This window comes from Lissotriton helveticus, chromosome 1_1, assembly GCF_964261635.1.
Source record: "Lissotriton helveticus chromosome 1_1, aLisHel1.1, whole genome shotgun sequence".
NCBI classification, from domain to species: Eukaryota; Metazoa; Chordata; class Amphibia; order Caudata; family Salamandridae; genus Lissotriton; species Lissotriton helveticus.
In genome coordinates, this window is record NC_136057.1 from 1,896,602,156 (window position 1) to 1,896,624,366 (window position 22,211).

Consider the following 22,211-nt stretch of genomic DNA (forward strand, 5'->3'; position numbering starts at 1 on the left):
TTACAACAGTAATTTTTTTATTGTTAAACATATTTCATCAGTAAACGTACAGATCTCCGCTTCATATACAGGTGCGGGAACCACAAGGTGGACCTTCATACGGCTGCAATTTCTGAAACAATTTACTGGTGACCATGTAACTAGGGGCCACTGGATGGTCTGTCTTTTTTTGTTAGAGTGAATACTATTCCTGCCTAAGAACAGGGAATGGTGGACTCAGGAAGGAGAAATCATTAATGTCTTTCACATGCAGAGAGAAAGCCCCTAGTCAACTGGGGCCCCTACTTTGTGGGGTTGTTTCTGAAATACAAAAAAATGAAAATATGCCACCATGCCTGTGCACTATGTTTTTATTAAAAGTTCTTCCACATGGCAGCTGGCAGGCCTCCAGCTGAATTTATAGTGTTATTATTCCTCTGTAAAAAAAATATTCCTACCCACAATGTGGCTGTGCCTTGCTTCTAGGATCAAAGGTGTTGTTATAAAGATATTATGTAGTACCAAAGCCTGCAGTTCACAAAATCACACCGTTTTTTCTGACTTACACAAGGTTTCCGAATTACAATTAGGTAGGGGAGTGAAAGGGAAAATTGTTTCTTATTAACAATTCAGGATATCGTTTATCAGTGATTTGTAAGTATAATGGTAACCGCAACCCGTTGATGATTTATGGACACCCAAGTTGGAGTGGTAAATGATTCACAAAGTGGATCTTTCCCTGTGGGACAAGGGACCACCACAAGCACACCCCAATGTCTTCCCTGCCCACTGAAATATTTTTTTTTAATCTACACCAGTACTATTTGAAATTGCAATATTTCCCACAATAAAGTCAATATTTAGGGCCCGATGTAGGTAAATCCCAATTACCGATTTTGAAATACCGAATCTTACCGATTCGGTATTTTAAAATCGGTAAATGGGATGTAGGTCCCAACATCTGGATTCGTTACCGAATCCTTAACAATTCATTAATTACCGATTGGGTAAATACCGAATCGGTAATGCCCATTCTTTCCTATGGGCTTTGAAGCCCATAGGAATGATTAGGCATTACCGATTCGGTATTTACCCAATCGGTATTTAAGGAATTCACAAGGGTGCAGGGGGTGTCACTTTGACACCCTCTAGCACCCCCAAAACGGCCATGTGTGCAATGTGGCACACAGACATGCCCTAAGGGCACGTCTGTCTGTCACATGGCACATGTGTACATGCACAGATGTGCATGTACACAGGAATCGTTTTTTTACCATGGATTTGTATTCCATGGTAAAATACCGATTCTGTAAGCCATGTGCTGCCGGAACATAGGCTACCTACATCACATTTTCGGTAATTTTACCGAATCGTTATCATTACCGAATCGGTAAATTTACCTATTCGGTAATGATAACGAATCGGTAAAATTACCGAAAATGTGCCCCTACATCTCCATGGCCCTTTACCGATCGGAAACGGCCGAAAATCGGTATTTTCGGCCGATTCCGATCGGTAAAGGGCTACCTACATCGGGCCCTTAATTCCTGCCTCACTTTCCAAAAATAATTTTCTTTATCCCTCAACTTAACCTCCGAAGGTCATCTTTTTGCCACCCATTTTATCACCCTTTTCCACACTCCATACCCCTCTGCTGCAGCAGTCCACTCCACTTCACCCAAAGCGATTTCCCTGATCCCCATCACAACCTCTTTTGGAAGAGGAGAGGTATGTTAATTCCCCCAGAGGCTGCCAAAAGGTAGATAACTGAGCATATGAAGGTCATTTGGAAAAAGGATTACTAAGGCAGGAAGGAAAGTTTTAAGGTGGCCCAAAATAGATATATGGGTAGATGTGCTGTTTATAGTTTCATAAGTGCGCCAGGAAAGAGGTAGAAGTAATTAGAGATGCACTGTAGTCACCTGTACCATTTCCTGTTATATCTTGAGAAAAGTTATGGTTAGAAGTCATGAGCCCTTTTAAATACTCATATCTAGTGTAGCTTCCTAGGGGCAAAAGGTGGCTGTGCACCTGGGGATAATGATCCTGTGCAAAACGGCTGTTATTGAACCCATACTTCCTCTATGATGTGAAAGGTTGAAATCTCACCTGCTTTCAGAACCAACTGAGTAACATTGCTTTGAGAAGCTCCAGAAAGAGCAAAATATGTATCAGGAACTACACTCACTCTATTTGTTGTATTTCAATTGCTCAGTTCGGCTCCACTATTTTGGTCGGCACTCTAGTTACTCATGCCCAAGCAGGACTCAGACTGTTTAAGAGCCCAGTTGCGTGCCACAATAACCATTTCTGCTGCTTATTATGTGAATAATTGCTAGTCAAATGAGTGTTTGTTTTTTATAAACTACTGTTTACGTTTATCAAGCTCATTACATTTTTGGCAAAGTGTTTTTTTATTCTTTGTATACTAGAACTGTTGGTCCCGATTGCATAGCCGGCGGTAGGGTAAATTGTTATTGTTTTGCTATAGAGAACTACAGGTTCCTTTTTCGGACATTTGAATATTCTCATCACATTAGCACTTTAGTTTTCTTTACGTATGTACCCTGCTTCTCAGCTGTTTTTTGTGGCTATTTTACAAAGCTAGTTCGGACTCATGTGGAGTACACACCAGCCCAAAACATTTTTTCCTTCAACTAATTTGCTCATTTAGTCTCCACCATTTTGGTCGGCGCTCTAGCTACTCATGCACAAGCAGGATTTGGAATATTTAAAGTGTCCAGCTGCACGGCCATGCAGCAGATGCATGCAGTGGATGCACCACTAGCGCCCCGAAGGTGCCATAGAGCAAATCCCATCTGCCAGTTTAACCTGAGGTTTCATCCTATTGGGTGGTCTCCCTCCAACCACTTTGATAAGGTATTCTCCAGAACAGCTGCTAGAGCGGGGGTTAAGTGATTGGGCCTTCATAGAGTGCAGTCATTATTTACTTCTCCAGCCGAAGTCCATTGCACTTTTGATGAACATACTGAGCGGGGGCCAACCAAAAATAATTGTACCTCCATTCCACTGATTAAGAGTGCTTTCATTAATGTGCTATCTTTACTCAAACATGCACTAGAAATACACAAAGTAATTCAAGCTAAGGATTTGAATTTGTTTTTTTATCACTAAAACCTGGACAACGTCTGACTCTGCATTTGATCGGGGTTATGCATGGTCTATAGGCTTTAACATTATGCGTCTTCCCCATCCTCTATGCAGAGGTGGAAGGCTTGTGATAATCTGAAGGAAGAAGTAAAATGTAAAGCCCTTATATCTGGTTACATTGCACTATGCTAAATGTCTTGCTTTTGTTATACACCTATCCTCGTTGTCGTTTATTGCTGGAGTGTTTTGCTATCGCACTCCTAGTCCTTCTGCAGATTTTGTTAATTCTTTAAGGGAGCCTAATTATCCACTCACTTGATCCCATTCACAATCCTTCATTCTAAGTGTTTTAATAATTTTGACTGACAGCTCACATCATTCTTCTACTGGAGACTTAATGGACTCTACGGAGGCAGTAGGCTTCTCACAATTGGTCTCAAAACCTACTTACAAGGATTGCCACACTATCGATTTAATTTTTGCTCCAGAAAGCTTGATGATCAATGGTCATATTCTTCCTCAGGTGTGAACTAAACATTCTCTCATTCTTTTCCATATCTGGCCATTAGCTTTATCATGATTTTGCCCCCAGCCTTGACCATAAATCTATCAGGTCTTGGCCTTGGGCCAAATTAATATGTGAAGCTTTATCCGCTGTTCTCGTTACTAGCCCTGAAATAAGGATGATGAGTACAGCGGTGAAGGCCCCTAAGGTCTATCCTCCAATTCAAGGCGTATTTGAGGATGCATCTACCTCCTACCATAAACGGATTATCAAGTCTTAGATATTATCCTTCCATATAAGAAGATCTGGACTCGTGTGCAGCCTTCCGCACCATGGTATAATGACAGACCAGCTAAATAAGATTGTAAAAAAGTTGAGTAACAGTGGCGAGCGAACTATTCTCCTGAACTCAAAATTGTACTAAAAATAATACAAAAAACCTAAACACAACTTTCTGTGCTGCTAAGGCGGACTGTTATGCTCAATCTATTCTCTCTGCCTCAAATACTATGAAACAACTTTTCTCTGTGGTTCACTCAATTGTTAATCCTTCTTGCTCTTTTCAAGCTAAAGAGCATGCGCAACTATGTGACACCATTTCCCTCTACTTTGAGGAGAAACTCTGCATCATCCTTTCATGTTTTACACATTTTGTCTTCACCTACTCCTCAATCTGAGTTATTACCAAGCCTGAATTATTCTTCCGACTTTATGCAGTCTTGGGTTGTTGAGAATACGCGTCCAACTATTACAACTTTGGATGTACCCAATGACAATGAATTTTTTGAATCTTGACAACTCTATTTCTTCTGGATCACAATTAGATCCTCTACCTCCAAATAATTTCTGGAAGAAGGCCTCAACCTGCCTTGCTAAACCTTTTTATCTTCATGCAATCTTTCTTTATCATCGGGAGCTGTACCCTCAGATTGGAAAAAAATACATGGTGGCCCTACTGCTTAAGAAACCCTCTGCGGACCCTGCAGTTTTAAGCAATTTTAGGTCAACATCTCTTTTCCCCTTTCTGGTAAAAATTGTAAAGAAATTCATCAATACCATCATCTCTGATTTTCTTGAAAGTAACAATATACTTGACCCAGCTCAGTCAGGCTTTTGCCCAGCTCACTGTACTGAATCTGCCTTGGTTGCTGCTTTAGATGATCTCAGAAAGGCAGCAGACAATAGCCACTTTATTGCCTTAATACTTTTAGACTTGTTTTCTGCCCTTGATATAGCAAACAATGACATTTTGTTCTCAGGGCTGGTGGAAATTATTACCCAGGGCACTGCCCTTGAGTGGTGTAAAATGTATTTAGAAGGCAGACCACAAGTAATTCATCTTCCAACTTTTCAATTTGGGTGTTGGAAGGTGGAGCATGTGGTGCCTCAGGGCTCTCAGCCCTACATTAATTAATATTTATCTGAAACTCTTGACTAAATTGATCTGTAGTCACATAATCAATGTTTCATGAATTAGGCTGATGACACGCAAATAATTTTGTCAGTTGACCAATATAGTCCTCTATCCTTAGAATCTTTCCATAATTGCCAATGGGACATCTCACGCTGGTTAGGGTTGAATTAATTAAAGTTCAATAGTGTTCAATCCTATGTTGTGCCATAGGTAGACCTTCTATTCCTTTAACAGTAAACATTTAGCCACTACCCAGTAATATGACCCCCAAAGTTTCTTCAATAGTATGCAACCTTGGCATATACATGAATATCTTTCACTCTGCACTCAAAGAAAGAATCTTTCTTCTACCTGTTTTATTTTCCTTAACGCGGTCTGTCTGCAAAATCTTGTCATTTCTCCAGACCATCCTCATTCACTAATAATTCAGTCACTTATATTAAGTCGACTGGATTCTTGCAATTCCCAATTTCTAGGTGCACCTGACTGGTCTATGACATTACAACGCATGCATTTACATCGCATGCCTTTACAACGTAAGTATTACAACGCAGTCCATTACAACGCATAGTGCTTTGGGGTGCTGGATAGTGAATAGTTTAATTTACTATTCCAACTCCAGTCCCCGTGGACACTAGGGAAGGTTATTGGATAGTAAATTAACCTATTCCAGTTCCTAGAGCGCCTCCCAGAGCAATGCGTTGTAATAGTTTGCGTTGTAAAAGTTGCGTTGTATAGGTAGTGCGTTGTAAAAGTTTCGTTGTAAAGGCTGTTCACCTTTTGATGCATTGGAAATCAGTGAAGCATTTTATTTGTTGAATAAGGGGAATAAAGTTCTTAGTGGCAGTGTTGGTGAAGGGGCGTAGTACTATTACCACAGTTACTATGATTGAGTTTTTAAAAGAGGAATTTGTTAGATGAATTCCTGAGGTAAATATCACTTATAATGGAATACAGAAGGTTTCCTGAGAGAGGAGGGACTTATTGTAAAGTGTGGCTTTAGTACATCAAAAAACTGCATTTTATTCTCCCCAAGCAAATGCGTTGGTTGAACAAATGAAGCCAGTGATAAAAAGAAAATATACAGATGGCTTTGGTGGATGGGATTCAGGTGAAGTTTGCTCTCAACAGAAAGTTATGAGTCCTTCATAGAGCACCCAATACTGCAATAGGGGTATCCCCATTCCAGTGCTTAAAGAAGAAAATTCTTGAAAGTAAAATGCCACTGTTTTGTCTGGAATGAGAGGACTGGAAGAGTGTGGAAGAGGGTTAGCAAACCAAGAAAAACACCAACAAATATCCAATATATTATAAAAGGTATGGTGAATTCAAGAAAACCAGGGAAAGAGATTGGAAGTGTTGAGATTTTATTAATGAAATGAATGTGGTAGGATGTTCAATCTAAGTACTGTGAACCGCTGATGATAGTGGCAGTGAGGAAGAATGTGGTGATGCAGAAAAATGGGGAGCTTTGGAGAATTTATAGGATATGTAGAAGTGATGTGTGTGGAAGGAAAGCCAGGAAAGTGTAGGAAAGAATTATAAAGAAATATTATCCAAAGTCACCAATAAATTAAGGGATCCTGGTTGGTAGAAAGATTATGTCAAGTATTAATATATGCATTGATATTGCATTTATATTTTTAGTTGACCTAAACATTGAAAATAGTAAGTTGTATATAATTACATTTCCTATTTAGGAATCTACATCATTACTATTTCATATTGATTATCTAAGTTTTTCATTGTTTATATCTGTGCTGTAAGACGTGCTACATTATGATTCACTGTTGAGACATTTTAATTACAACTTGGTGAACAAAGAAGGATGTGTTTATGGGCTCTGTTATCAGGGGTGTAACGCTGGCCCTTGCAGACCCTGCTGTACATAGGGCCCTTCTCTTCAAGATCCCCCACTAAACCTGAGGATTATTGTAGAACATCTGTCTTTTCTGCGTGGTCACCCAGATGTTGTGCCAATTGCTGGACCCTATTTTTTGACGGCTTTTGAGCTCTGTGTATTTTACCCCTGTTATCCAGTAGCCAAGTGCCTGTGCTTCCTTTTAAATATGATTGAAATGGCATACTCCTAAATGGTATATTTAACTTGCCTGTAAGTCCATAGTATATCATATGAAACGTGGCAAGGCCTGGAAGTTACTAATAGGAAGCAGCACCTACTGTGCCATCCACAGTAGTGCCAGTGCAAACATGTCTTTAGATCTACCATTGCAGCCTGACTGTGCATTGCAACCAGTCAAAATAAGCCATTTTGATGGGTAAAAACCTTTCTTTTAAATATTACCAAGTCATCCCTGTGTAGTGCCCTGACAACTTTCTGTAGGGTGCCCATAATTTTGCCTTACCCCACTGTGTGCTATCTAAATAGTTGAAAGCTTAGGGAAAAATGGAATCATGCATGTTACATAATATAATATACTAAGATATCAGTTTGTAAAATGCTGGAGTTTGAAAGAGGGTTTTAGTTGCTGCTGACGCTTTGGGCAGGATTTGGGGATAGCTGCATTAACCAATCAAACCCACTGCTTCTCACAACATCCTTATCTGCTGCTAGATTACTAAACTGAGCAGCATACATTTTTCAGATAAAATCTGATTTTACAAGCAGAGACTCAGCCCCTGTGAAGCAGTGCTCTGAGCTCTAAATAGGACGGGTGAATCACGAGTTTGGCTGGGCAAGAGCACTAACGATTTACAGTAGTGCTCCTGCCCTGAAAGCTCTAAATAAGGCTCTACATTTTCACTTGCTACCATAGCATACACCTAGTTAGTTATAGCGATAAAGACATACAAACTGATACTTAAATCAGAATTAGAATGGATAACATTGTTTCTTTTAGGGGGGATGTCTGTGCATATATAAATGCACTAGATTTCCACAATTTGTTTAAATATATACTACTGCTGATGTAAGTATTATCATGCACTGAATTTACTATGACGCATTGGGGAAAATTGAGAGTTGGGATGGGAGGCAGTGTGCTCCCACCCTCTTTTTGTATGACAAGGCTCCCTTGACCTATTTAGCTGACAAGCTTGTTTTGATGCACCTGCACTCACTGAGTGGTATAGAGACCCGAGAAGATTTTGAGCAGAATTTCCAGCACCCCCAAAATGACTTGTTGGTCTCTACTGATGAAGAAATGAATCCAGAACACACATGTTTAGAGTTACACAGCACAGGCTGCATCAAGAAAGGTGAAAAAATAAAGACTACTACATTGGTGTTTTTTGGGGGGATGTCTGTGCATATATAAATGCACTAGATTTCCACAATTTTGTTTAAATATATACAACTGATGATGTAAGTGTTAGCATGCACTGCATTTACCATGATGAATTGGGCCAATTGAGCACTGGGGTGTGAGACAGTTTTCTCCTACCCTCCTCCTGTTTGAAAAGGCTACCTTGAGCTACCGAGCTGACAAGCTTGTGTCAGCTCAGTACCAGTGAGTGGCATAGAGACCTGAGTAAACTGTGGGCAGCATTACCAGCAACCCCAAAACAACTTGGTGCACTCTACTGATGGGGGAATGAATCCAGAAACATGTGTCCAGAGTTACACAGCACAGACAGCACCAACAAAGGAGAAACAAGGAGAAAACATTTAATATTACCACTAAAGTAAGTGTTATCATGCACTGCATTTACCGTGATGCATAGGGGCAAATTGAGTGCTGGGTTGTGAGGCAGTGTGCTCCCACCCTCCTTATGTTCAAATATTTTCACTTTTCAGAGGACTTTTTTGAATGAAAAAGTGCAGGAAGTATGACAATATGCATGACCCACCATGAAAAAGCAATGCTGTACCTCTGTCACGCACCTTGTATGCTGAGGATATATCGCTTCTGTGCTTTCCCTTCGATGTTGGAAGCAATGCATGTGTAAGTTCCACTATCTGCTTGCTGTGACCGAGCAATCTGTAGCTTGTTGCCCCCAGACAAAATATGAACTTCAAGAGAGTTTGAATTATCTGTAAATAAGTACAAAGATTAAATGTGGATTGTTTTGAACCTAAAGAGACAAAACAACTGCAAAATAATATAGAAAAGTGAACTTATATCAGTGAAACTGTTCAGCACCATTACACGCTGCTGTGCCATGATGACGCACGTCCTTACAGTTAATACCCTATGCAGTTACAACTCCATCTAATCAAAGCATTCGATTCCCATCTCATCCAACACTGTTTAGTTTAGTTTAGTTCTGCTTTACACAAACTCTACTTTTGGAGAGTGTTATCCTCAAAATGAAGCGTTTGACAAAGACGACTGAGCTGCGAACCATTTAACCCCTTCATTTTAAACATCCAGATAATGTTCCAGACCTAGAAAATGTACAGTAAGTTTGTTACTGGCAATTCCTCTCTGGAGCCTTAGAAGCATTACTGGAAGTTGCCAGAATGTGTACTGATAATAATGCACATTTCCCACTGTTTCCAAAAATGTCCCCAGAACCTATTTGCAGCTTGGTGAAGCTTGCAGTAATGATTGGTGGGGACAATGTTCCAGTTGGTTAGTCTTCAAAATCTCTGCATATGTTTGAAATATTGTGGACATTGTAGACTCCATTTTTAGACTCCATTTCCATGTATCATATGTTTAAACATCGGGTCTGAAACATTTATTCAGTATGGGAATGCATTTTGTGCCAGAATTAGCATTACTGCAAGGACCCATATTATCATAGGACTAGGAATGGCACAAAAATGTATTAGCTCGATGCTAATTCCCATAATTACTCCTCAAGTTCTCTTTATGAACAGACAAAAATGCAATTTTGAGCCTTATGCTGCAATTGCTCACCACAACTACATGGTGTCATAAAGCCTTATGAAAGAATTAGCTGAAAATAAAATTAGAAGTTGCTACAATACCTTTCAATGTCACACAGATCTTTTCAAGATGATATCATTTTTCAAGGATGCAAGTATTATTTGCATACCCATAAAAATTCACATTGAGATCCAGATTCACATTGAGCTCTGCTTATCTGTAGAAAATGCTCCATACATGCCGGAGTCCTGTTGCTGGCCTCAAGATGTGAAATCTTTCTTCGATCTAATAACATGTAACTGTATGTAAGAAGCTGGACGCCTTAGTGGCTTGTAAACAAGTTAGGACACCCTACACTGACTGATATGATTCTAGAATAGAAGCAACTGAAAATTACCTATTGGATGGCCATTCTTTAGCCACGTCAACGTTGGTGGAGGAATCCCTGCAGCGTCACACGTGAAGGTTACAGGGTTGCTGATGGTCTCACTGACATGCTCTTCTTCAGGTCCATCAATACTGGGAGGCACTAAGGTCAATGTATGAGAAGACAGAGAGCTGAGTAAGTGATGGAATCATGGGCAGGAGGATGCAGTGGGGAGAGGTCAGGAACTCACCATGTACATTGAGATGGAAGTTCTTATCATCCTGTCCTGCGATGTTGGTAGCTTTACACACATACTGGCCTGTGTCGGACACCTAACAGAAAGTAGACAAGAACACATTTTGTTATGCACCATTTCAATGTTCATGACGAATAATGCTGTTGTGACAAAGTTTGAGTTACATTTTGGAAAAGTGCAAGGGAAACAATAAAATAATGAATTTGAGAATATCATAATATTTTGCACATATTCCGTTTTCTATTTATATTTTAAACTGCAATGCATAATAATGTTTGTTTTCTATTCATTAGCTGGATAGTTCTGTCTGACACAAACATTATTTAAAGAATTTCGGGCCTTCAACTTCAAACAGACATTTTCTATCCCATCTATAAGTTCCATTCTAACACCTACCACCAGTGAGGTCAATGGTAAGCTTCTGAAACACACCATATTCGATCTTTTATTGGCCAAATTTGTTTTAATACAATCTGAGGACTAAAATATATGCTCAGTTTCCCACTGACAATAACTTCTTTACCTCTAGGTGGGATGTTTTAATTGGCACCAAAGACGGATGAAGAAAATAGTATTCACCTTCATAGTGCCAAGAATGATCTTGCCATCTTTTAATACAAAGGAAGAGTCTCTGCTCTCCCTTCAAAGCCCATTTCTCAACCAAAGTAAAATATCTAAGGTGCTGATTCCAAATAGGTTGGTAATGACTGAGGTATGTATTCCACCTGGCAAAGATCAATTCTAAAATGTGCAACATTTACTGTGGTAAATACCATCTATTCATACGGAATTTGAACCACAAGCAATGATTTTGTTTTCTAAACCAACTTCTGCATGTATCAAAATTCAGCCTGTTTTCCAAAATGTTGATGGGTTTGAGCTGTTCAAATACACAAAGGGAAAATTGCAGGAGTACAGTAATTACTGCAGTAGTTGGAATTCCAATTCCTGTATAAACAGGAGTTTGCGCAGGAATCAAAGTAAACTAGCCCAATTATTGTCATGATTTAGAAGTCAAATTTGAGCGGGATTTCATACTGCATTCTGAACTCAAGACTGTGATGAGCAGTGCCTGTTAGTATAGCAGGTAGAATGAGCACTGATTTTGTTTTTGACTAATGGCCTTTATCAGAACTTGAGACTAAACAACAAGTATACTCACATATGCAAGTGTGTTTACAGGGGTGAAGAATACATCTGAATTCCTCTTGCTCATAGGCTTGATTATGACTGAAAGCAAATATCTTTCCCAAATATGATCCAGAACATTGAAAAAACAAAGACGCTCTTTCCTAGCTCACAGGTTTGTAGTACATGCCCTAAAAAGGGTAATTAATTAAGACAGTGCTGTTTCAAGTCATGCAGGTTACCTCAGCTCCTTTGATCTGCAGCATCTGACCCTCTGCTAAGACCTCCACATTGGCAGACTCAGTGATCAGACGGCCGTTCTTATACCATGTGATTATGGGTGCAGGTACAGCATTCGACTCACACTCCAGCGTAACTGAGCTCCCTACACGGGAGTTGATGACAGTAACGGACTCTCCACTTTGATCTTTGATGCTTGGAGGGACTAGGAAAAAACAACACAGTAAACTTGGTCAGAAAGTTACCAAGATCATTTACAGTCATCTGCTATCAATGTTAATGGTTTGATTTTGATGGCCAACCGTAAACCGTTAGAAAGATGCTCTTCTTATTTTCTCCGGCTTTGTTAATGGCGACACATACATATTCTCCACCATCTGAAAGTCTAGAGCGAGGGATCTGCAATGTTCTTCCTCCTGTAGCAAACAAATAGAATAGTTGTTAATTTATTTGGGTGCATTGTTGGGTGCCTTCCATCACAGTGAGGTTGCTTCTGGCGGCATCAACTGGTAGCACTTTAAAACATGAACATTTGCATTTGTAATATCAGAGAGTTGGTTGTGCCAGTAGAGTCCCACAAAATATTAAACTGAAGCCTGAAAAAAAGAAAGCTGTAGGCTGCTTTCTGTGCTAACTTTCTACTCTAAGGGTCAGGGGGAGCTTTGTAAGCTCTTGGGCCTTTCATGTCTTCCCTTACATTAACATCTATATTTTTCCGTCATGCATTTGGAGATCTTGAGTCCCACTTTGGGATGTACTGAGGGAACAGCATGCATCCTTACACAGAGCCTGATCCCCAAGTAGACCTGGAATGGCAGGTAGAGCTCAATTTTCATTCTATGTCTGACAAGGAGTCATGAGAGGGCACAGTGGAGAAGCGTGGCTCAGTGGTTAGAGGCGGCAGACCCGGAAGCTGAGATCAGCCGTGGACCAGGGTTCGATTCCCCGCCTCGGCGGGTCTCGGGCTCAAAAAAATTCCACGGACTCGACAATTCTCGCTCCGGTGCCTACTCGACTCACGGGGTCACACTCTGCGACTCTGGGCAATAGCTTGCTTAATCTCCACTACAGCCCCTCGCGGCGGGATGCCTGGCTTTCACCTTGTGAATACCCTGCCGGGGTATCTCACAGGGGAATACCAGGACGGGTTCCCTAAGCAAGCGCCTTGAGACCCCTGGGTGATTAGTGCGCTATATAAATCGAAATACATTTACATTTACATTTACACATGGGGCTGGTTTCCCAAGCCCAGAATATCAATGGTCTTGTAACACTTTGCAAACCAGTTTTGCAGCAATTCAAGCTGTCTAATTTGTGTTTTAATTAGGCCAAGACATGGAGAAGTACAGTAGATAAATCTTTGAAAAAGTCTCCAGTGTCTTTAGAAACAATTTAAATTATTTTGATTAATTGTAAACAGGCACCAACTGACAAAGTGTCCTGTGTGTTTAAGAACCATTTAAATTAATTTGAGGAATTGGTAATTGTCAACCCTCTGTGGTGGAAATAACTGGAGATCAGAATCATAGGGAGAAATGATACATTAGTTGAAATTCCAGATTTAAGCTACTGGTGAGGCGGATGAGTGGGCTTGGAGATGAAGGAGGTTGATGGCATTGTAAACATTTAGCATACAACACAGATAGGTACAACATGATAAAGCATGGTAGTGTGCCCATTTGAAGTAATTATAAGGTCTTCCTCTTTGTTGTTTACCAGCTCATGCACATTACATCATTGAGGACTCCAATATCAGATTAATTCTAATGAGAATAGTTGTCTAGCTACCTGGTTGACAACATTAGTCCCAGATCCCAAAATTCTTTGCAATGCAATAGCATGAGCAGAAAGAAGCAATAGTACAATCCAGAGAGCATATGTTTCTATTGCGCAAGAAGGTTCCATACAAAAACAAGTTGAACCTTGCTGGCCCTAAACAGCCCTTGTCTAGACTACAAACATACCACCACCTCCAACTTTCACCAGCATAGCCACTGTTATTTCTTACCAGGTACAATGAGAGCGTTTGTGTTCAAGCTAATTGGTTTTCCATTTTTCAGCCAGCTGAGGGCAGGAGTTGGGAAGCCGATGACCTCGCAAGTCAGTGCAATAAAGTTGTTCACCACAACAGTCAAATTCTCAGGGTTGTCACCAATAATGCTTGGAGGAACTGTGAACCAAAACACAGATTGGTTATAGGCTCTGGAATAACTGATGCTCATTTATAGAAACATAGGCTACTTGTTCTGTGTATATCCATTTTTATTTTAAACCTCTCTTTCACATCCCCGTCCTAGCCATTTCTTGTGCAAAGTTTCAATTCCCATTCTTATACGGCTTGTATTTAAACCCCCCCCCTTTTGGTACACCAATCTCTTATCTGTCCAAATTTGTGGCTGGAAAGGGTTACCATGCAAAGACTCTAGTATGCAAATTTGATTCACATGACATTGAATCATAAAAGACGAATGTTTCACCAATGAGGTAGGGATACAAAATCTCTCACTGGTAATGCTACTTTGAGGGTAGCCTACTACCGTTACATGAACTGTAAATTAAAATAAATCTGTATGTTATTTATTTATTTATTTATACTTTATTTATTTATATATTTTTCCCAAGCTTTATTTGTTAGGAGCTGCATTTTATCAAAGAGCTCCGTTTTAGACGATGGGCCTAATTACGAGTATGGCGGTCCCACCACCGCCGTCACTGTGGGTCCACTTGCAGTATTTCGAGTGTGGCGTTCAGACCGCCACAGGACCGCCACCTCTGCCTGGATTCATGATCCTGCAGTGGTGGTGCAGTGGAAAGGAGTAAGAATAGGCTGGTGGTGCCGATTCAGCACTGCAAGCATATTCCAAGTTGCCTTTTCACTGCCCATTTCATGGTTGTGTACCCGCCTTTAACAGAGTGGTGGATATGGTGGATATACAACTAAAGGGGCCCTAACAGCGCCCCCTGCCCCTATGGGCCTATGGGTGTATGCAGGGAGACACATGTTGTGGCCCCTGGAATTGCACCCCGTTTCTGCAGGTTGTGGCATGCACGACATGGTGCATGCCACACCGTTCAGGAACATGCTGCAGGCGAAGTCACAAAGGCAGTCAGCTGTTAAGGCTCTCCATCCTGGATTGAAGTCAGAATCCGGCAGGCAGGTGCACCTCAGGCTTGATGGTCCTCCTGCGCGCAGCAGTGATGGTGCTGGATGAGGACCTCCAAACTCATGATCAGGCCCTATGTTTTATCTAATGCAAAGGGGCCATTAAAAAGGTCTGCCTTAAGAATTACTCCCAGTTTCTTCATGTGTTGTGCTTGGCTTAGTGCTGGACTCAGGAACGCCAACGGGTGGCAAGGTATCACAATGACTGCCAGAATGGCGCAAGACCATATATATATATGTATAAGATGTAGAAACCGCAATAAGCCATATCCCTGAATGGAAGAGAGAGTTCATAATGAAGAACTACTCACAGAGCTCAATGGTGCACTAAGTTGACTCCAACGATAGCTAGAGGACAACATGGAGGGATATAACCAGAGCTTACCAGGTGAGCCCACGCAAGGGAGGCCAGAAAGGCAGCATCCAGGAAGCAAAAGGAAAGAGGCAGGAACTGACAGGCGGTAACAAAAGACATGCCAAGTGCACACTTAGTCACACAAAGGCGACAGGGGCGTACAGCACAGCACTGAAGTGCACCGAGGCAGACCACAACGAAAACATGGCAATACCAAAGGGGATGATGGACGGAGCGTTTGAGCAAATCAAACACTCACCCCCAGTCAACTGATCTGGTTTTAATCCATCAACATTCTTTAGCTCACTCCACCACCCCAGTTCAGACATGGCCATATGCAAATCAGTCTGACCCTGTGCCTCATGGGAACAGTCCAGCCCGAACTGCCAAGCCATGTCTTCCCTGGACCAGAAACAAGGATCCTGGGACCGGTTTCTGGCTAATCAGCCGTCATCAGCCAGGCTAGCTTGAATCCAGTGGCAAAGTGAGCAAGGGACCCACGTCTGGGCATACCCTGCCAACGTAGGGCTGCCAACTGTTGTTTTTGCATTTCACACAATGAAAACATGCACATAGCGGACAGCTACGGAGACAACAAGGTGGCGTAGTTAAGATGAGTACGGGACTGCCCAACAAGGCAATTTGAAGGCCAAGAGGAGAACGCACCCATGGGAGACAGAGACGCAGGGCGCAACACCTGGGATGACCTGCATCAGAGGAGCTGTCTCGCAGGTACAACAGACACAGATTAGGATGACACCCAAGGAAAAAGACGCATCTGAAGGGTGTGGCATCAGAGGCAACGAAGGTGCCTATAGGAACTGTGAAGAAGAACACACATAGCTGTTGAGAACAACATCGGAGCTCCAGACCACCACCTCTGACCCGGATGGGAAATGCACCTCCACAGAAAAGAGGGACTGTGCAGTACTTGAACGGGACAGACAAGACCCCCAAGAAAAGAGGATCCAGAAGCAGAGGTCCACCCCAGGGAGTGGAACTTAAGAAACCCCCATTGCCGAAGATGTAGGAAAGGGCACCAAAAAGCACTGTAAACGTGCTAAGAAAAAATATCGCCATGCCTGAACGATGCAATCTTGAGTACAAGGCACCCAACTGCTCCCCAAAAAACGGGGATATAGGACCAGACCTCGCAGAAGCGAAGAGAGGTGGAGGTGTGTAAAAAGGGATACCCAATGGTCAATCCGTGGGTATATATATATATATGTATGTGTATACATATATATATATATATATATATATATATATATATATATATATATATATATATATATATATATATATATATATATATATATATATATATCAAAAGGGGCGAGCCACCTAATGCACCCATGGCAGGAGGCAGCCTCATTTTGAAGCGTGTTGAAATACACTGAAAAGAGTTAGTTCAAAGAAAAAACCTCTAGAAGAGGAGAATGAGGCACACACGGAAGGCTCAAGTAAGGCGAGACCCATTTTTTTTTTGAATATTTTTATTGATATTTCAACATAGGGTAACAATACAGAGCCATATTGGATGGAAGGTAAAGTTTAGGTCATTCGTGCGATGTGCAGTGAAGAACGAGAACAATGACAGCATTATACATCGCAATCTTCACATTCCATGACCGTCATTGCTGAAAAGAAGAAAAACAGTACATGGTACAAACAGCTGTCCCTGACTGTGTTCCCCACTAGGATGTATCATCTGTGCCTGCAGAGCCACTAACCATCAGCCCGAATAGAGATGGCTTTGGGTGATCTAATCAGTGGAGAAGATCATGCGATTGTGGTTCGTCGCGTGTGGTGGTTGTGTATCTAGTGGTGCGGCATAGGGGCAAGGCGTCATTATGGGCTGTTAAAGGCGTGGCATTGTCCGCTCTGTTAATGGATCTCTCGTAAATTACTCATGGGTAGAGAGAGAGCGAAGAGCCCAGCAGATATGTTTCTATAGCCCTGGGGTGTAGGTCATGGTCGCGGGACGCAGCTCATAATGCAGCTAATCAGCACTCGGTAAGTCATAGTGTGTCCTCATCGCTGTCATTCCTGCTGTGTGAGCTCCGTAGGGAGAGTATGGAGAAGAAAAGAAGGGAGGGGGAAAGGGGGGGGGGAGTGGCGGGTTGCGGTCAGTGGACTTGGTGGCTCGGTGTAGCTGTCGTGGAGGGAGTGCTTCGATATCGGTAGGTTGCAGGGGAGTCATCAGGCGTGCCTTCCTCTGCTTGTCAGGTCCCGGGATAGTGTCGGGATGACTGCGGGTGGCGTGGGATGCATGTCAGTCGTGGGTTGTGGCGTCTCGCCCGTTATAGTGTGGCGTCAACTGCGAGTATAGCAGTCTCCCTGTCTGGCGGTGCATGTGTATCCTGGTCAGAGGCATCAGGTTCATGGTCGGTTTCGGTCGCTCTCTCTGTTGCATCTCTATCCCTCCCGGGGGGAGTGTCAGGTGCGTGGTCTCTCTGTGGCTGGCATTCTCTATGGAAGGCGCTGAGCATGTCGTCCCACAGAGTCGCAATTGGGAATTGGCGCAAACCTGCTGTCTCCTCGTTACGGAGGATAATGCTCTCTGCTCTAGCCCAATTGTCCAGGGAGGCACACCAGTGTTGCGCTGTGGGTGGGGTTGTACGTTTCCAATGTTTGGTAAGCAGCCTTTTAGCCGTGAGGAGGCCAAGGTCCCAGAAACGGGAGTGGACTTTATTATGTTTGGTCCTCTTGTAGAGGCCCAGTAGGCATGCCTCCCACGTGTGCGGTATCGGCATGGCCGTGCATCGCTCGAGAATCAGTAGCGCCGTCTGTCAATATGTTTGTATCTGAGGGCATAGCCACAGCATGTGCAGCAGGTCCGCACCATCGAGCGCACATCTCGGGCAGCTAGCCGTGGCACCTGGGAAGTACTGGTTGATTTTGTCCGGTGAGAGGTACGCTCTATGTAATATATAAAATTGAATCAGTTTGAAGCGTGCGTTACGTGGGACATTTTTGGGGCCTGCCAACACCATCGCCCATTCCTTGTCCGTCCAGTCCCTCCCTCTGTCAGTTGCCCATTTGTCGCGCAGGGGTTGCAGAGTATGTTGTGTGTGTGACAACAGTGCGTGAGTCAGCCAATGTATCACGTGCGATCCATCCCCCATGACGTGTAGGTGTTGTATCAGTTGGTGTGTGGGGAGCTCCTCAGTGATGTTTCCCCACTGTCGCGTGTATGCCGCCACTATAGAGGCGTGCTGCAAGAACTGGCCCGCTGGGATGCCCGTGTCGCTAACTAGTGTCTCGAAGGGAATCAGGGTTCCGTCGGCGTAGAGGTCCGCCATGGTGTCTACTCCCGAGCGTGTCCAGTGCTCCAGCGCGGCCTCCGTGACATCGGATGTAGCCTTGGGGGTGCCCAGGAGTGGGAGCGCCGGGGCACACCGTTTGACGTCTCTAGTGAGCCGTAAGCTTCTGGTGAAGCATTTCACAGCGACGTGGAGTTGCGGTTGAGACTTCGTGCGCGCCAGCGGGTGGAATAGCGAGTGTATCTGTAGGAGGGACAGCGTCTACGCGGATGTAGCTGTGTCCTCCAGGCTCCTGCCTGTGAGCCAGGCTGACACCCACTGCAGTTGAGCCGCTAGGTAGTAAAGCTCTAGGTGTGGCACAGCGAGGCCGCCGGCCTCCACTGGTGTGTACAGTTTGGTCAGTGCCACTCTAGGTCTGCCAGCGTTCCAGATCAGTTCCCTGATCATTGTCTCTAATTCCTTAAAGGTGTGGGCCGGGACGTACACCGGGATGTTGGCGAAGTAGTATAGGAGTCTGGGCAGCACAATCATTTTCGTCAGCGTCACACTGCTCGGTACATTGAGTGGGAGAGTCTTCCAAAAGGCTATCTGTGACCTGATGGACGTGATGGCGCGCGTCAGGTTGCCATCCAGGATGTCCGAGGGCGTTCTGTATATGTAGATTCCCAGATACTTGAATGTGGTATCGTGCCATGGTAGCTGTTCGTCATTGATGCTGATTCCGGGGTCCGGGACGTCGGGGGCGAATGAGTATGCCCCCGATTTGGCCCAGTTCACCCTGAGGCCCGACATGGTCTCGAAGGCTCGGAAGATTTCTGACAGGTCTGGCGGCAAGCTGGCGAGGTCTCTGAAATACAGGAGCAGGTGGTCAGCATACAGCGAGACAACGTGCACACCATCTGCCAGCGGTATGCCCCAGTTCGCGCCTCTGCTGCGCAACATCTCGGCGAGGGGTTCTATTGCTAGCGAGAAAAGTAATGGGGACAGCGGGCAGCCTTGTCTGGTGCCTCGCCTGATCTTGATGGCGTCGGACAATAGCCTACCTCTGCCGACTCGCACTTCGGGGCTCCTGTACAGCAGACCGACTAATTCGACGTAGTCGTCTCCTAGGTCGAACTTGCGTAGCACTGCCAATAGGTAGGGCCATTCGACCGAGTCAAACGCTTTTTCGAGATCCAGGATTAAGCACCCCGATCTCGGCCATCCCTGCACCACGTATTCTTGTACCCGAAACAGTCTTCTGATGTTTTGGGAGGTGTTTCTAGCGGGCACAAAGCCATTCTGGTCGCTATGTACCAGGGAGGGCACCAGCGGCGCCAGTCGTCTGGCCAGGGCTGACGCTAGGATCTTGTAGTCCGTGTTTAGGAGCGCTAGGGGCCTATACGAACCGAGGAGTGCGGCATCCCGGCCTGGCTTGAGAAGAGACACTAGTGTCGCCTCATTCATTGACTGAGGCAGGGCCAAGTCGTCAAGTGCTGCCGAGTACACCCTAAGGAGCTCCGGTATTAGTATAGCAGAGCATGCTTTATAATATTCGGCCGGTATCCCATCTGGTCCGGGAGCCTTGCCATTTGAGAGGGCAAAGATGGCGTCGCGCAGCTCATCCGCCTCCAATGGCGACCCAAGGTCGTCACGTTGGTCTGCCGTAAGGGTGGGCAGTGTGACCTCGTCGAGGTAAGCGGCTATGTCCGGGAGTGGGGCCCGTAGGCGCGACCCATACAGCTCTTGGTAATGTGCTATGAAGGCTTCGTGGATCTTTGCCTGGGTGTACACCACAGGGCCGACGGGCGGCCGTATCTCCGTCACGGGCGACGTTCGCTCCTCACGCTGTATCAGCCAGGCCAACAGCCTACCGGGCTTATCGCCAGTATGATGTGTGCGGGCCGAATGTGCCGTGTAGTTAACATGTTTCAGTTTATCTATTAACCTGTCATGTTCCGCTCGCGCCCCTAACAGTCTAGCGTCTTCGCCGTCAGTCGCTTCCTGTTCTGCCTGTAGCAGGTCTGTCTCATGGCGCCTCAGGTCCGTCTCTAGTTGGGGTCGTGCGCAAGTTTGCGTGCCTAGGCATTGCCCCCTGATGACCACTTTGAATGCGTCCCATTCGATCTGCGGGGTTGATGCCGTACCAGTGTTGTCCTCAAAATATTGTGTTGTTTGTGCGCTTATGGAGTGTCGAAAGTGGCCATCCAGTAGCAGGTCGGGCTGTAGCCGCCAAGTGGGTATTGGGGGCCGGGGGCGTTCCCATGCCAAATGTAGGGTGTGAGGGTTGTGGTCAGAGTGTGTGCGACCCATGTAGCAGGTGTCCGTGATATGTGGCAGGACCTCGCTGGTGACCATGTATCTATCGAGACGCACGTGTAGGGCATGCGCCCCAGAATAGTACAAGTAGGCCCTGGTGTGTGGGTTACGGCTGCGCCATGCATCTTGCAAGTCCCATTGTGCGGACCACGCCTGTAGAGTGCTCGCAGCAGTGTGTGCCTGTGAATTGGGCGGTGGGGGATGGGATCGGTCCAGGGCCAGGTCCAGTGTGCCATTGTAGTCCCCGCCCATCACCCACGGGATACCGTGCCAGGGAGCTAGCGTGGTAGATAACTGCGCGAGGAAAGCCGCTAGGCCCGTGTTGAGGCCAGCACGAGCGGATTCCCGTCTAGCCTGCCCTGGACCACAACATATCTCCCCCCCGGGGTCCACATGTGTATCCAGCGTTGTCCATGGAGTGCCTGGTCTGACCCACACTAGTGTCCCCTTAGCATAAGATGAATAGCGTGTGGCATATAGTTGCCCCTGCCATCTGCAGCGTAGAGTGCAGGTTTCCGACTCGCTGAGGTGTGTTTCTTGTAGGAGAGCAATTTGTATGTGGTGGCGTTTGAGATATGAGTAGATCTGGTAACGTCGTGATGGTGTGTGCATACCCCGGACATTCCACGTACATATCTTAATGTCTGACATTGCGGATTTTTAACGGTACCCTTCCCCCCGCCTTCCCACCACCGCTCCCCGGGTCCCAAGTTTCCATCAAGCAATTGTTCCCAACATTACACACCGATAGTATTTCCAGGACCGTACACCACATGAACAGAGGGGGAGGGGAAGGGGAAAACATGACTAATGAAATAGTGAGCCATATAACATAATAAACGTATAGAATACCAAAAGGTCGGGTGCGAAACGTGCTCCCGTCCATACTCTCGAGGAGAGCAACAAAGACTAATTCGGGGGGGGGGGTCAGGCGTGCAAAGTGCACCGTAACTGTGGTATCAAGTCAACAAAGTTATCGCATGGAAGCCCCCCCTCTTACCGGGAGGTATGTGCCATTCGAAACCGACCTTGCATATAGTGGTCCCCATACACACATGCATCAAGTTAATGTACTTTACGTGTTCCAACGAGGCGGCTGCCAGGGGTGTCTTCTCCGGGAATGTGTGTCGGCCAACTGTGTGCAACTGGGACGCGTCCGAGGCTCGTGCCCATTGGGGAGGCCTCAGGTGTGTACCCACTCCGCAGGAAGTGTGTAGCGCCAGGGTCGCCAGCTGCCGCCGGGAGTGTCCCTCTGTGGTCACGTGGTCGGGTTCTCGGCTGACCTCATGTCCAAGTAAGGCGAGACCCATGGCATGTAGGAGGCTGCGCCAGA

At 44.8% G+C, this 22,211-nt stretch overlaps 1 protein-coding gene across 1 annotated transcript in view; it reads right to left on the bottom strand.

Moving 5' to 3' along the window:
• Positions 1–22,211, bottom strand: part of HMCN1 (hemicentin 1) — a 1,257,483-nt gene that overhangs the window by 407,890 nt on the left and 827,382 nt on the right. The window contains exons 58-63 of the mRNA XM_078642741.1: positions 13,805–13,966; positions 12,099–12,212; positions 11,799–12,001; positions 10,423–10,504; positions 10,203–10,334; positions 8,854–9,003 (exon numbers count right to left, since the gene is read on the bottom strand). Coding sequence (XP_078498867.1) covers positions 8,854–9,003; positions 10,203–10,334; positions 10,423–10,504; positions 11,799–12,001; positions 12,099–12,212; positions 13,805–13,966 — 843 coding nt within the window. The remainder of the gene's footprint in view (positions 1–8,853; positions 9,004–10,202; positions 10,335–10,422; positions 10,505–11,798; positions 12,002–12,098; positions 12,213–13,804; positions 13,967–22,211) is intronic.